The 16967-nt window shown below is 33.0% G+C and overlaps 1 protein-coding gene across 1 annotated transcript in view; it reads left to right on the top strand.

Annotated features, from left to right (window-relative positions):
• LOC123655247 overlaps nt 1-12494 on the top strand; it is a 110214-nt gene extending 97720 nt beyond the window's left edge. The window contains exons 18-23 of the mRNA XM_045591071.1: nt 1183-1357; nt 2739-2765; nt 4421-4552; nt 7018-7137; nt 8548-8603; nt 10354-12494. Of these exons, the coding sequence (XP_045447027.1) occupies nt 1183-1357; nt 2739-2765; nt 4421-4552; nt 7018-7137; nt 8548-8603; nt 10354-10999 (1156 nt within the window). The 3' untranslated portion in view covers nt 11000-12494. The remainder of the gene's footprint in view (nt 1-1182; nt 1358-2738; nt 2766-4420; nt 4553-7017; nt 7138-8547; nt 8604-10353) is intronic.
• The last annotated feature ends 4473 nt before the right edge of the window (nt 12495-16967 follow it).

The raw sequence follows: 16967 nt of genomic DNA, 5'->3' as shown, positions 1-16967 counted from the left end.
TTGATTCCGTTGGTTTAGAAGTTTGATTTTTTCAGCTCTAAAGCATAGCTCTAAAAAACAGTAGACTTATGTATTTGATATGAATTACAGCTTAATACATCCAAGCGTTTCTGAGAAAAAGGGTCTCGACAGAGAGACGGACTGCAAAGCGATTCTATAAAGGTTTCGTTTCTTCCTTTTAAGGTACGGAACCCTAAAAACGACCACTAAGAATGTAAATAATATGCTATCAAATGGTGTAAAACATAATTTTTCTAATTCACTGGGAGATTTTATTTTACGAGTTATGAGTATTCACAATATTGTGATTACTTATCATTACTAAATATCAAAATCAAAAAACATCTTCAAGTCGGCCTCAGAAGCAATTTTGAATCGTCATTTTACAAATAAAAATTATATATTTGTTTTTGTGACAAGAGAAGCTACCGATTTAGGAATGCAGATGTTGCAGAGAAGAATCGGCAAGAATAACCGCAGTTACTCTTAAAAATAAACTGTGTTTTATTACATAATTGTGTTTGCAGGCAAACGAAGAAAAACCGACTTCAATTATATCGACAAGTAATACAACGTAGGTAGACGAATAATTAGTCAAGTAAATACGCATTATCAAAGATTACTCCAAAAGTTGTAATCAAATCTCGATGAAATTTAAATGTGACCACATTATAAACATTGGCTTTCGATTAAATAAAAAGTTATCAAAATCGGTACATCCAGTAAAAAGTTATGTGGATTTTCGAGTTTCCGTCGATTTCTCTGGGATCCCATCATCAGATTCTGGTTTCCTTTTCATGGTACCACACCAGGGATATTTCCTTTCCAACGAAAAAAGAATTATCAAAATCGGTTTATAAACGACGAAGCTACCCCCGAACATACATATATATATACAGTCGAATTGAGTAACCTGCTCCTTTTTTGAAGTCTGTTAAAAATTGTCGTATTTTATATAAAATATAGCGCCACTAAATCCAATTACATTGTGATAATTATTTTTATTTTAGAGCTACCTTTGATAGTGTTTTAAAACATATGAATCATTAATTATTTCACCTCATCTGACTGATAATATGCGGAATATTATGGTTTTTCCAAATTTAGGTTAACAGTTGTTTTTTTTTACTTCCGACATAACATGTTCCTTTTCGTGTTATTGTTATTTTATTTCTCTTTCAGGGCCAGTTTGCCTGTGCGTACTGCACGTCTGTTGCAACGTTCGCGGACGCAGACGCCGTCCGACGCTGGAGTGAGTGATGATAGCACGTCGCCTGCGCCGGCGCCGTCATCGCTGCTTCAAGATGTCGTCGACATAAAGACACTGCTCTTACAACTAAAACGGGTACTACAGGAGGTATGCTAGCATGAGGTTTTTCACATAGATTTCTATTTTAGATAGCACTCATTGTCGTTTAGTTTGTATATACTTTATCTATTTTTGTGGTCTGAGAATTTTTATTCTTGTATTTTTGTCATTATGCAGACTGCTATACTTATCCTTTCACCATTTTTTTCTAACTTTTACCTATTATATAATGCATTTGACTTATCTAGCATGCTATAATGTAACCTTCTAAAGACATAATAAACGGTAGATATTAACGTAATTATGTTAACCTAAAGGTTAACATTTACGATAACAATAAAACGATGTTTTTACAATGAATGCGACAAAGTTTAACGGTTTTGTACACATAAGCTTCTTTAAATCAAAATACAGCTAACGCTCATACACAATTACAAGAGCAAGCAGCGTAAATTTTTTTTGTGAATTTAGAAATCTAAATTAGTTAATTTCTTTTGCAAAAAGACAATAATTCTTCTTCTAAATTTTAATTCAAATGTTAAGCCTTAATTAAAATTTTGTGTATTTTTTTAGAATAAATTTTAATTCTTAAAATTATTTATATTTCAACAGATGGTAAAATATATACAGAATAAAAGAAGTAAATTAGATTTGTCATTTTTGTTTTTTTAATTTTTTTATTTGAACGTATCCATAATAGTCGCATAATTAATTAAGTACACTAAATCTTCATTCGTAACTAGAAGGAAGATATTATAAAATATAGTTAAACGATTTCCGTTCTTGTTATGATGGTACCTAGTATACATACTTCTTCTAATCAAGTGGAAGTGTATAATTAGTAACGTTTCTTTGCATTACAGTTAGTCATGCAGATAACATTGAAACCTAGTGTCATGCCAACGATGAGAAAATTTATTGCCTTATGTTTATAACACAACTGATTTAGTTAACGTGATAAATTTTTAATAACAAGCATAATCAGCAAAGTATACAATACACGAGATATCTTTTCATAGATTATTTTATGCTAAAATTTTTCTATTTTAATCGATTAACGACTTCATGTGCTCGGCATTTTTGATGATTTACTTTTGGTGATTTTAATTCTTCGTGGCTTTTGTGAATAATTTTTATTAATAGTTAGTTTATATGTGTTTTAGTTAAGCTTAGATGTATGTTTTTAAATTTCACTTTTAGAAAGCAATCTAATGTTTTTGTTTTGAATGTCTATTTTTTAACTAATTTTACAAAATAACTGTTTACATATCTCTTGCCTAACGTTAATTAATTTGCGTTTTAACCACTGCATCTTTTACGAAACCGCTCTAACTACGAAGTCTGTTTCGCTGCCTGCACTGCACAAGTTTTTTTTTTTTGTAACTTTTTATGTTTTCGTTGCATTGCCTTGTTCGCCGCTTCATCGCAGCCCGGGGAGGAGCATCATTCGATGAGTGTAAGTAAAATAACAATTACGTATAGAAAATCCAGAGCAGGCTGGACAAGACTGTCAATGTTGTACTAATGCCGCTTATTTTGAATATATTTAACTGGAGATAAAACGATACATTATGTATTTTAACGGAGTCGCATAAACATAAAGAGATCCATGCGTCAGACGCTTGTCCCTAAATCCAAAAAGTGGTGTTCGAGGGTTTGATATCAAAATTAAAAAAGCTGTATATCTAAATGTATATAGTTTAGAACGTAACATTACCGACTCCTTCACTTATAATGCATGTAGGTAGTATGAGATAGCACAACATAGATGAAAAATATAGTTTCATAGGACACAATCTCAAACACTCCTTTTTTCAGAGAAGCGCTCGAGTAGGTATAGCTTCGTCCCGCGAATTCCACTTTAACACGCACTGTTTCTTTTGAAGTTCAGTCTAGTAAACAAAGTATACAAGTATACAATATACTAAGGACTTCATTTCGATACGTACTAGGTTTATATTTTTGTATTTTTTGTAGTGTGATAATGAAATAAATTTATGAGTAGTAGTAGGTATGAGCACTGAATTCTTAATAGGATATTGTTACGTATAAATTGTGCTTTTTTTCTGATGGTTTTTTAATAAACGTAGTAGCTATTTATTTGAATTGTAAATTTTAATTATTTTATTTTGAATAGTGAAGGTTTAACATTCATGATAATAATAATAATAATAAATACTCTTTATTGTACACTACAAAAAAATGCTACAAAAAGGGATACATACGAAGAAAGATGTACAAAGGCGGTCTTATCGCTAAGAGCGATTTCTTCCAGACAACCTTAGGGTATAGGACAGGGCATATAAAATGAGAAGCGGTAGAGAAGTAGGGATTTTAAATTATCAAACCATTAGTGTGTTGTATATAGGTATGTGATAGTTCTTAGTTTGATTGTGGTTTCGTGTGAATAAAAATTAATAACAAAAAGTACACCTAGTCGTAAGTTCTTCAGTCAAACGACTGGTTGCGCCGACAACCGCGAGCCACATTGCTAATAAGTCGAACTATTTGCGTGTAGTCGACCTTAATTACAGCATTTAGAGATCCTATTGACGCAAGTTTCCACGCATGGTAAATAAAAATGCAAACTTTATGTTTCTAATAAAATAAAAAATATATAGTTGCTTTCTAGATGCATTTTCGAGGTTTCTAATTTTTAAACTTAGGCTAGATTCATTAGGTGTACGAAACCCATTTCAAATTGTAAGAACTGATGTTTGATTTAGCTAGAAATTAGATACATTTTAGCCAGAAAGCGTTCTAAGAGACTAAAATAGACTAAAGCTATGATTATTTCTTTAAATTTCCCAGATTTGGTCGCTATACAAAACATAGGTACTATCATGTAAAGCAAGCAAAAACATCATATCGCGCAAATTTCATTCTTTCAAGAGTAGTCTTGTGGTGGCTTCAACATTGTTAGTCGATATTTATTATAAGAGCCAACTAAACAACTTATATATTGTCTGAGACATATACAATACATTTCCAATATTTCAAAACCTCCGATGGAAAGACGTTCTTTTATTTATATTAATTCGTGAGGATATTGGGCATCATGGGCTACACAAGTCAATGATCAATATTAAAATGTGTAACACGCAATTCCAGAGTGAAACTCTCGACCCGTTGCTAGCGGCGTGCGCGGAGAGCCCCGCGCGCGCCAACGGGCGCCGTCCCCCCGCGTCGCCGCTGCACCCCGACGCCTGCGCCGAGATGCGCCGCCAGATAGTCTACCTGCAGGTGAGATATCGCCCTTCCTTAAGTATGGCATACACTCTACTGGAGATGCTACCTGCGCAGGTTTACCGTGGAGGTTACCTGTGCAAATTTACCGTAGAGTTTACCTGTGCAGGTCTACCGTAGAGGTAGAGGTGTAGAGGTTACATTTGTGGATCTACCGTAGATGTTACCTGTGCTGCTTTGCCTGCACAGGTTAACCTCAAAATAATCTATTTTCGATTTTGCGCCATTCATCTGTACAGGTTTAAAAAAACTGTACATGTCTATGGACTCATGGATCTTAATGAGAATGGTCTCTATTAGTGAAAAAAAAAAATACACATAGAATTTTAAATTAGTACATTGAATAAGTTAGAGTACAGCAGGAAATATGTTGCTCAAATTTTGGATCAGTCCGACTATGGAATTAGATACAAAACTTAAAAAGTAGTTTTGTATTTCAATGGTGAGGAATATAACCAGAGTTTAAAAGGAAGCGTTATGTTGACAGCGGGCGTAGGGTCGGCAACGCACTCACGATGCTCATAGTGTTGCAAGCGTCCATTGCAGACTACGATAGCTATTAATCAGAAGGAACGTACGCTTGTTTGCAACAAAAGTGGTAAAAAAATATGTAAAAACCTTGAAATAACATTTATGTAAACAAAATCGGTTAACTATTAAAATAGAAAAAGAAAATATAGAAGTAACGTAGTGAAGGCATTGATAAGAAAACACTAATTGCAATATGATATACATATAATTAATTCGAATTTTATAAACGTTAAATTTTAATTAAAAATTAAAAAAAAATCTACTGTTACTAAATAATTAGTTAATATAAGTAAAAAAAAATAAGCATCTTTATACACGAAAGAGGCATTCACCTTTATTATATGTGACCTTACCGCGCGAACAGTCTAAAATTTCTTTTTTATTACTTTGCCTACTTGAGAAACTCTTCACAATTACTATCTACTCATGACCGGAACTCATGATGATGTCCAGACTCTAAGCAATTAACCAAACGGCTCCTTTAATTTCAAATTGATACATTAATTAAGGAAAGGCAATGTACCTTCAATTAAATTTAATCGAGCTCCGCGTCCCAGACGAACGTGTAAATGACAACTTTTAAATTTAAATCCAAAATGACGTAACTTCTAAGTATCCGTTTTAAAATAATAAGAACCGGAATTCGATTGTCTTAATGCTGACCGAATGAATGACCTCCTTGTATCAACCTCCAATTAACTAAAAAAACAATTGACGGTAAGACCCTTGCATTGTATACATAAACATTAGAGTACATAGAGATAAAATAGTAGTGTTATATTATCATGTATGAAATGGTCACCAAATAAAAAATACGAGTAATATTTAAGCCACTTTTATGAGAAAAACACTTCAGTTCTAGCCTTCTAAAATTACATTCTAATGTTCTGGGTGTATTGTGAATCAACTGAAGTTTGTAATTTTTTGCTGCGTAAGATACACATCAGTATGAATATGTAATTATTGTTAGTTTCGTGATTTATATGGTTCGCTTACTATATAATAGACGTATCATAATTTAGCAGAACGGTTCGCAAAAGTAAGTCAGAAAAAAAATGCGCTGGATTTACTAGATACCTAAGCTATAGTATTTTATTTTATGTAGAAACTTGATCAATTTATGCTATTTATATTTTTTTGTATTAGTGTTGTAATAATTGTATGTTTCCCTAATAAACATAATCATCATCATCATCAACATTACAGCCTATACAGTCCACTGCTGGACAAAGGCCTCCACAAGTTTACGCCAAAAATAACGTGAACTCATGTGTTTTGCCCAATAAACAAAATAAAAGTAAATAAACCGAAAACAGGTTTTATATATATTTTTCTACGATAACTCCTACAAAATATAATAAAAATAAATAAAATAATGTTGATGGTTCCTACTAATTAAAAAAAAACGAGTGTGCTAATAAACCTCACCACTGAAGTAAAACTTCTTTAGCAATCGGCCTGCACTGTGTTCTAGATATACGAAACTGGCTATTACAGAAAGAGAGAAAAAAATGTGTGGTTGCACCTCTCTATCTCTCTTGCTCCGTTCACCTCGCCCGATCACACTTCGTAGCGCTCTCATCACGCATTCGTCAACTTACTCCCAAAGTTAAGCGTGCGTAAAAAATTCGACTGTCCCTACGTACAGTATCGAAACTGAAAATTTTCTATTTTTTTATTGCATGAAAAAACTACTCTTTATGTATATTTTCAAAGAAAAAAGAGAAAATGCTATAAAATACACATAAAATCACATTTTACATGAGTTTATAACTCATTATCGATACTTAACAAATCATTCAGCGTAAAAAATGTAAAGTGCCTTTTTTCGATTTCGATATTATACGTAGGGACAGTCGAAGTTTTACTTCACAAAGTCAGAAAAATGTCAGTATTAATGAAATCGAAATCGAAATGCAATTGTATTCCAGGGTCAATTAGAGGAGCGCGATCGTCTGGTGCGGGTACTGCAGCAACAGATGCTGCGCATGGCAGAGAGCCACGAGCCGCGCGTCGACGACACCTGCAACGTCGCCACTCAGACTGACAGGGTTAGCTTTACCATATTACATACTGTATAGTACGAGAACTGGTATAGATTTTTTTTTTATGTTACTAGGTCGGCATACAAGCGTACGGCTCACCTGATGGTAAGCGATTACCGTAGCTTATAGACGCCTGCAACACCAGAAGCATCGCAAGTGCGTTGCCGACCCAATCCCCATTCCCCCCAGGAGCTCTGGTCACCTTACTCACCAACAAGAACACAATACTGCTTGAAAACAGTATTATTTTGCTGTGATCTTCTGTAAGGTCGAGGTACTACCTCAGTCGGGCTGCTCCATATTTTGAGCAGTTCAAATATATAATCTCATATGTTTAATGAAAATAATCCAATCGATATCCAAGATAGTATGGTCGGATCGGGAACAGTGACTCGGGTGTTGAAATTATGAAGAAAAAGCTAAAGTAACGAGCTGCAATTGACACCCAATATGCTTTGGTTACTAATCTTTCTCGCTGCATTATTATTTTTCCAATAAAGATAATATTAAAGTTGTCAGATTATGATTTTTAAAAAATGGGAAATGAGCCACTGTGTCCGGTACATTACTGTGACTACTGTGACTCGACCCCATAGTACACAGTGACTCTAACAGTACACAGTGGCTCGGTTATTTAATATTAAATTAAAATTATGATTTATATTCAGATATGTGTATTTATTTAAGTCAAAATCGTCCTTTAAGCCTAATATTCACCAACATTAGTCACATTAAAAGTTATAATATCAAATCACTTCTTGAGATCAATGTCTTTCTAACATAGTTTCTTTTTATTTAGGGATCTGAAATCATTAATTCACGCACGGATATTCCATTTCCAATTAATATGATTCCACGTCTTATGTAATATAGGCGTGAGTCAGTGTACCCTGAGCCACCGTTCCCAACCCGACCTACATATATTTGATTGTTGTTAATTAATTTATACAGTAATACATAAATTGATAAAATAATAAGGTTAGTCATTTATGCATAAACGATCCAATGAGCGTGTAACCATGGTTATAATCTACGATAAAAGGCCAATACAAATATAAGTAAAATAAGGTATTCGATATCTAACCTAGAATAATTATATGTCTACTAGAAATACCACGTGTATTAGGTTCAATCAAATATCTTATCATCATCATCATCATCATTATCATCATCATCATCATCATTATCATTATCATCAAGCTTTTTCGGCATAGCGTTCTATAAAGTCAGAAAATGAGAGCAATATTTTTCTTTTCGAATACTTATATGCATTCACTAAACTAGTTTTTTTTTCCTATCCAGATCATATACCTATATAATACAAGCGGTAACTGAATTGTCATTAGTTTAGATATTTCCTTGTTAATACAATGTACACTACAACCTACATAATATTGATTTTTTATATTGTTTCAGTTGCGGCCTGCAATTGGCGCCACGCTAACAAGTTCTGAAAATTCCGGATTAGTGAGGTAAATATACATTATACATTATTTTAAAACCCTAGAACCAACCAACATTAGATTTCACGGTCTCTTTCCCTTTATATAACTATTCATTAATATTTGGAATATAATTTATTTGTGAGTTTTCTTAGTGTTTTGTAATTTCATGTCCGCCACTAGAATTCTTTGTTTTGTTGTTTTAGGTTATACGCCGCTTCGATACAAACACTCAAGTCTTTATTACATTTGTTTCATACATCATTTACCATATTTTATATTACATATATCCCTAGATATAACTTGTCGCAGTGTAGGAAGCAGTGCAATTCAGTAGCCCAATTTACAAGAACAAAAATTAATTGCCTCGTTTCAAATGTAAGAACTTCAAAGTGGACCATTGCTTTCACTGATTACATGAATAAAAAAATGACATTTTCACCGACGTCCATGTGTAGAATAACGCTTACATTATCACCGTATTTTACGGGAATCTTATTTTAATAATTAATTTTAATAATAAACTATAAAATTACATTTAATTAAATTTATTTTTCAAATTCAATCTTTGGGTTAGATATTTTTTTTTAAGTTTTACTTTATAAATTTTATTCATTGCGTTTTAAATTATTTCCATGTTATTATCCCCTCGTTCATTTGTATAATCACGCTGTTCTAATTCCTCACATGCTGCTTTTGATTCGATAAACTCGAAATATTTGGATATTATCGGACCAGTTTCCACTTGGGTACGAGAGTTCGTCCGTCGGATCAGGTAGCGTGGATCGACTGCTTGCTCGCTCTCTGCCTCTTGTGTTCTGTCAATGTGCTCTGCTTGTTGCATCTCTTGTATCAAAGATCTGGAGAAGTTGTTACCGACAAAGACATTGATGAATATTGTTACAAATACCTTAACTGACTCCATACTAATTTTAATACACATATATAACACTTTTATTATTGTTAGGCGAATCAATTAAGTGATAGATTATGAAAACCTTTGTATACACACTGTATATTAAAATGTTTAACAGATTTGTGCCTATAATGATTTTATTGTTCCTATTACTTAAATAATAGGTATATGGATAATCAATGACATTAAACGCGTGATTTTTAACGTATAATTTAAATCTGACCTTCGATAATTAATTATACGCTTTATATAAAATTTTGCAGTTTTATATACACGACTTAGATACCAATATGAAAAATTATATATTTTTGTACACTATATCTATTTTATAACACGCACAATATAACACAAACTAAAACAGTTTTTATAAAAAATAACAATATAATATAACAAACACTAATCGTTTATTAGGAAAACAGATTTATGAGTTGTCAGTATTTGTGTGATTGTGGTTTTGTTTTATCTTAACTTTGCGTATAAGCCATAACTTACCTTGATTATGAGCATTGTATCTGTGTTACACGCTGCCACAACAGAACGTAAAGGTGAGCCGTTACTAACTGTAGCTGTCCTCTTATAAACAAATTAATGTCAATTGAATTAATATTATCGTATAAAAATATAGGCATTTCAGCTTGCAAGGATATTTCTGATGGTATTTACAAACCTCAATAAAATGATTTAATGTTTAATATATCAATTGTTAATTAATGTTGGATACCTTATGTTTGATATGTGTATAAAAGTTCTTAGTAAATACATTATTTTCTATATTCTATTAAGTCATAGTTTTTTATATATATAGTATAACGTAACTTATCTATCTAAACACAAAATTTTAACATATGTCATTTTTATACGCAGTTGGAATGAACAAGCTAGTGGAAGGAAGCTGCCGTCGTATAGTGATGCACAAAAGACAAAGAGGCTTGTCTCCAACGGGACCGTGAAATGTCAGTGCGGTGCGAGGAAAGTGAACGGACTCAATAATGACGACAACAGACTGACAGACAAAAGAACGGATTCGGTTCAGCTTAAGTCAAATAGTCGAGTTGGATCTAAATACCTTCAAGCCTTAGCGAGTAACACCGAAAACCGAAGATACATCAAGAGAGACTCATCCGTAGGTGAGAAAACGGAGAGAAGAAGCCTTTATTCATCTCGGTCTCGGTCCATTGAGAACTTCCACAATCAGCACTATTTGTCGACTGAGCCGTTATTGGCCAAGTCGACCGTGATAGAAGAGACTTCAACTAAACACCATACATCCTATGGTGATTTATACAATGGCAGGATTAGTAGCAAGGAAAGTGTTAACGGCAACAGACATAGCCCAAGCCTGAACGGTCAGTCGACAGATACAGATTATAGTTCGGATGGCGGTTACAAATCGCTCCCATCTTCCATCAACTACAATGGAAATTCCCCTAAAAAAATCAGCGGTATACCGCGGAGGTCTATCGAGCAGAAATATGTACCACCAAAACAAATCAGAGCGAGTGCTATTTGAATGTTCTGATGGCATCCGTCATTGATATGGGCAATAGTTGCAGAGCAATGTCGCTTAATGAGTGTACAATTCCGAGCACCATGATGAGCTATAGCAATAAACTTTGACAAAAACTCGTGCGAGGCTCTCGAGTTTTTCGTATTATGATCTTAAGTATGAGAGCACATCTCATCATTGTGCCATTTTTACTCGTCACAAAGGCTTGTTAGTATTTACGTCCCTCGCGAGGCTTGAATTAAGATTTTAATTTCGATGCCAAATTATAATCGACGTATATGAAATTAAATTTATTCAATGTGAATATATATTTTTCCTGAAAATTTGACGTGAAATGCAACATATGTTCATTTCTTAGCCGATTGCTTTGCGCAATTTATTTTATACATACTATTTGACCCCTGCTGTACATTAAAGTTAGTATAACTGGAACCGAGAGCTATTTTGTAGATTTTGGTTTAGAAATTTGTATACAGGCGATAAAATGTTATCTTAGATTTTCTATGGTAGACAAACTAGTACTCGTAGTAACGCTGTAATATGTGATAAGAGTGGCTGTAAGAACTTCACTTTTGTTTATGTCATATCCTTTTTGTACGAGTAATTATATATATCAATTCATCAAAAAAATATCAATAATGTTTTGTATTTGGTTTTCTCTTCAAATAATATCATTTAGACAGGAATGCTGGAATAGTAAGGTATCATATAGGTACAAACACACGCTTATAATGCATTTTACGTCCCGTTGTCATTTTAAAAGCATTTGCCTAATCGATTTTAATGTTAAATGTATTTTAGTGTCTATGATATATAGGAATATATAATCTTCTATCTTCCATGAAATTTAATATTATGTCTTTCAGTTAACTAACCAAAGCTCGAATCGCCTGGGTACTACTATACTTACTTCCATTAAAATGTAACCAGTATAAATTATAATGTACTTAATCTGTGAAAACAATAAAACGTGTATTTTAAATCAAATGAAAAAGAAACTTATTGACTATAAGCAACTGAGTTGCTGACCATATTGACCTCATAAATTAAAATGTCATGTTATTGTATTTAATTATAAATTAAAATGTATTACCCAAAAGCTAGTTACTACGATCAAGGACTAATGCTACACATACCTTCCATTGGATGTAAACGATTTGTCGTATTTGTATAATAAAATATTAATATTAATAGTAATCACCTGAGCTTCGGAGCTCACTTCGGTGGACGATCGGTATAATTTGAGCTCTGGTAAGTCGCGACCCAGTGAAATTCAAAGCAAAACATCCTATATTGATACCTAGTGTTAACGTATTGTAACGTCATGCATACGCATACAATTGGTGTACTTATGGCTACTTACGTCTGTTCATTACGTTATATTATATTCTGCTCCTATTACATAGTTATAAATCAAAGCCCACTAGATTTAGTAAAGAATATATAATATTATTAATTTAAAAATCAAAATTGTTTCAATAAATAATTTTAATTTTAACTTTGTTTTATTATTATCTCGTTACGTTCTTATAACGCCACCTATCGGAACCCAATACAGATGGCGTTATTTATTCGACCGTATATTTTTTTTTGTTATATGTTAGTGTGTTCATAAACCCACTTCATCTCATATGGTGTATTTAAACAAATGTACCACGAACGACAAACCATATCTTGGTTTTGTTGCCATTAGGAACTTGCTTACAACAGTCTGAAACAGTTCCTTTCAAAATCAAAAATGTCTTTAATTCAATTTTTGGAAATAAATTTTTCATTTATGTAGACTTCAAAAAAAACTTTTAATTTATAATTTTACAAATTAAAATTTTATAGTAGTTTTTATTAAACGAACTGTAGTTAATGCGAATTTACCATCGATTCAGTATAAAGACTGGCAGACAGAGAGATAATCGGCAATAAATTCTGCCGTTCGTACATTTACGAGTGAGAAAACGATCCACGGCTTGTTTCGCTGTTCAAATCGAACTAACTCTGGCGGGTGACACCGGGCTCTAATATATTCAGAGAGCTAGGCTCTAGGATATTCGGAGAAATTTTGAGAATATTTTCTTTCTCACACCTTCTAGGACGTTCTCGACATTATCGTCCGCCGTAACAATAGGTTCTGCAGCTGTAGCATACGTAGTAAAGGCGCGAAATTTAAAAACTTAAATTTTAAAATATTTTCAGAACTAATTTGAATAACTAAAATTATGTCGCTTTAACTCCAAAATATAAGTTAGCTACTGCTGTATAAATACACAAAATTTAATAACTTTATTATATGTAGTAACAAATGTAATTTAAGACTTTATTAAAATTGGAATTTTAAATTTCGCGCCATTACTACACACGCTACAATTGCTCGCAGCGCCTTTCGAAATGCAACCCAAATAATCGTTGTTCTGAATGGAGTTCAAATACTCGAAAACAGGTGGCGCCACTACATTTAATTTCCAAGTTGAAGGGTTAGAAAAGCCCTTATATCTTTAAAAACACGCCATTTAGATTAAAACGGGAACTTTCTTTTTCAAGGGGGGATAAAGGGCTCTCACACTATATAAGTCCCTTTATCGTGCCGGACTCCTTTTTAAGTTTTATCGGCACGCACATTTTATTAACTTAGTTTTATTATATAATAATGATAATGATATAATGTTGAACCGAACATCATGCTTCAGTGAGTATTTAATTGCCACAGCATTTTGAATATAAACTATGTAGCAATTGTAGGCGTAATTATTTACAAATTTTATTACCATATTATAGATAAAATCTTGGTCTTGCAACTAATATAAAAAACCACAATAAAAAAATACAGATTGTCAATATTTTGTATTTTGCAACTATATGCAAAGCGTGAATGCTTTATGATGTTATGTTATCATAATAACCTTTGACATTAAATTATATCCTTTTGCAATTAATGTGTCATTATATTTATAATTATGAATATTTATGGTGCAAGAGTTTCAGATTGTATAGTAAATATTTTTTCAACAATATTGCTGACAACATTGTTGAAAACTGCTTTTTGACCGATTGGTCTCAAAATGTTTGATATTTAAACTGTGTTTAAAAAAATCTGCTTAATGAGGAATAATAAAAATAAACTGGCCATCGAAGGCAAGGCAGAACACCAACCCTAAATGACAACGCGTTATTTAGTGTGATCTGGTAAAGTAAATTAAACTTCACTGAACTAGTCTTTAATTTTCCCACAGTAGGGCAAGGACCCTTCCTAATTCGTTTAAATATTAATAACGAATCGCAGCGATAATCAAACCTACGACAGTCAGTGATTTAACCAGTCCTAATCGCATCTTAAATAGACATCGAATTGCATTGTTTGTAAACATTTGACGTTGTCGCTGGCCAGGATCAGATCACGTTTAGGAACACACCTTGTCGTAGTGGCTTTTTAATAAAATAATATTCATTTGCTTAAATAATGATTACCCCGTGTCAGGTGTCACTCCCGTGCACGTGAATGAATCATTTGCGATAAATATTAACCTCTCAATGTTGTAACCTGAGCTAATGTTTAAATCATTTTTTTTTTCAATACAGTTTAGAAACAAAGTACGCCTTTTCACGTAACACTATGTATAAACTGAAGCGGGTGGGAAGGACTGCCATCGCTTCGATGATCCGTAGATCCGTAAATAGTCCCTTAGATTCATTTCTGGTGAGTAGTCTGGAAGAGATCACTATCTAGTGATAAGACCGCCCGTTGCACGCGATGTAATTTATTTAAATATAATTGTTATATGTTACTATGTGCAATAAAGTTATAGCCTATATAATACAGTTACGCCTCAGCATTCCTTCCACGGTTTCTTCTCAATGTCTGAAATCCGCACATAACCTGAATTTCAACCTGTAAAGAACCTGGTATATGTTACTGTAGCTTAAGGTGTGGAAGTAAAAACTTTTAACAGTATACGTAACGAAAGTTAGGGAGGAGAATTTGAAACGCCCGAGAAACCACTGCCTGCCCAGCGTGGTGAGTATGGGCAAAACACATGAGTTCACGCCATTTTTGGCGCGAGCTTGTGGAGGCATATGTCCAGCAGTGGACTGCAATAGGCTGAAATGATGATGATGATGAAGTAATTGTATAGTAAGCGGACTATAAAAATCACGAAACTAACAATAACTACATATTCATACTGATGTGTATCTTACGCAGCATAGAATTACAAAAACTTCAGTTGATTCACAATACACCCAGACCACATTAGAATGTTATTTTAGAAGCTTAGAACTGAAGTGATGATGAAGAAACCAACAATTAGAACGAGAATTGAACATTATGTCTTTGAGTAGACAAAGAATGTTAATCCGGGAAAACTGATTAGGAATATATTTAAATTTAGCCTCTTTTTAAAGACAATATCATCAACTTCCGAGGCCTTAAGTAAAGCTTTCGATTTGTATCTGCTCAAGTTTAGTAATTCATTAGTGGCTGCTTGATCTGAATTCATTAGAATATCATAATAACTAATTTTCTTTTACAGGCAAGGCACAGCTGACACTCAATAAACATACAGTAGATATGCAAAAGATTTGGTTACAAAAACGTTAAACAAACTGTACCTATATTTATTCTACAGACATAGATTACGCTGCAGGTCAAGTACTATAAATATTTTATATACCAGCTGTGCCCGCAACTTCGGCCGCGTGAAATTTAACAAAAAAAATATTGTTTATTTCACAGAGTTATAAAATAAATTAATTTCTTAAATAAAAGTAGCCTAAGTTACGCCTCACATCAGCTAACTGCCAGTGAAAGTCCCGTCAAAATCGGTCCAACCGTTTTAGAGATTAGCGGAAACAAACAGACAGACAAGAATTGAAAAAAATGTTATTTTGGTATATGTATGGCGTATACATCCATATGCATTAAGTACAAAGCGGTTCTTTTAATATTACAAACAGACACTCCATTTTATTTATTTGTAGTATAGATAACAATAAATTAAAGTTATTAATTAAATGATCCCAGTAACAACTACCCGCTAATTTCTAAACTAAATTCGTTTGAAAATTCTAAATCGTTTAAAATATGCGTCTTAACCTCGTAAGTCCTGTGTTTTATTAACACCAGTAGTCATATCTGCCGGCTGTACTATACCAAGTACAAATTAAGAATAATGCTTCAGACCGAGACAAAATTATGTCGATTTTAGGCAATTTTTGAAGTGAGGGTTCGTTGTGTGTATTTTTTACGGTATGTTTGTGATGTATAGCACCTTCTTAAAAAGGAAATAAATAAAAATATTTTGTACTTGTGGGAGTACATTAGGTGTTAACACAGTATAATAAAACAATATGAAAAAGTTATAAGCTTTTATTTCGTATTAAAATTAAATAGTATTTTTGTTCTAAAATCACTTAGTAGTATATATTTTATTTTATTACAACATAAACAATATTTTTCTTCTAGAAACATTTATAAAATACTCCCTCAAAGACAATATTAGCATAATTTACTTTTATAAACCAGAGGATAACAGTATCACTATTCTTAATTATCGAAATAGGATAGAGGACATAACAATCTTCCTTACATGCTAGTTTAATTGACATCTTATTTCAAAATCATTTTTTATTTCTTATTATTAATTCTCTTGTCGATGAAAGGCCCTGCAACAATTTCTTGTTGAGTTTAGGCAAATAGCTACATTACAGTCAGTAGTGTTGCCCAAATTCAGTCTTGGTCTTGCAGTCTTGGTCTTGTTCTTGCGTTTTTGCAAGACCAAGACCAAGAACAAGACCGCGTATTTTTAGCAAGACCAAGACCAAGACTGACCGTGCAAGACTTGAGCAAGAACAAGACATAGCCTGCAAGACTCTTGCGTCTTGCAGCTAGGACTTAGTGCTATTTCACTGAGTAGTTAGGTGTAACAGTTCGGTGTATAGGTAGGTACGCTTAGGAATTCTATGAGACGCAAAAAACTGTATC

The sequence above is a fragment of the Melitaea cinxia genome, chromosome 7, assembly GCF_905220565.1.
Source record: "Melitaea cinxia chromosome 7, ilMelCinx1.1, whole genome shotgun sequence".
NCBI classification, from domain to species: Eukaryota; Metazoa; Arthropoda; class Insecta; order Lepidoptera; family Nymphalidae; genus Melitaea; species Melitaea cinxia.
Note: the sequence above shows the minus strand (reverse complement) of the source record. Positions and strands in the feature narration are given on the sequence as shown.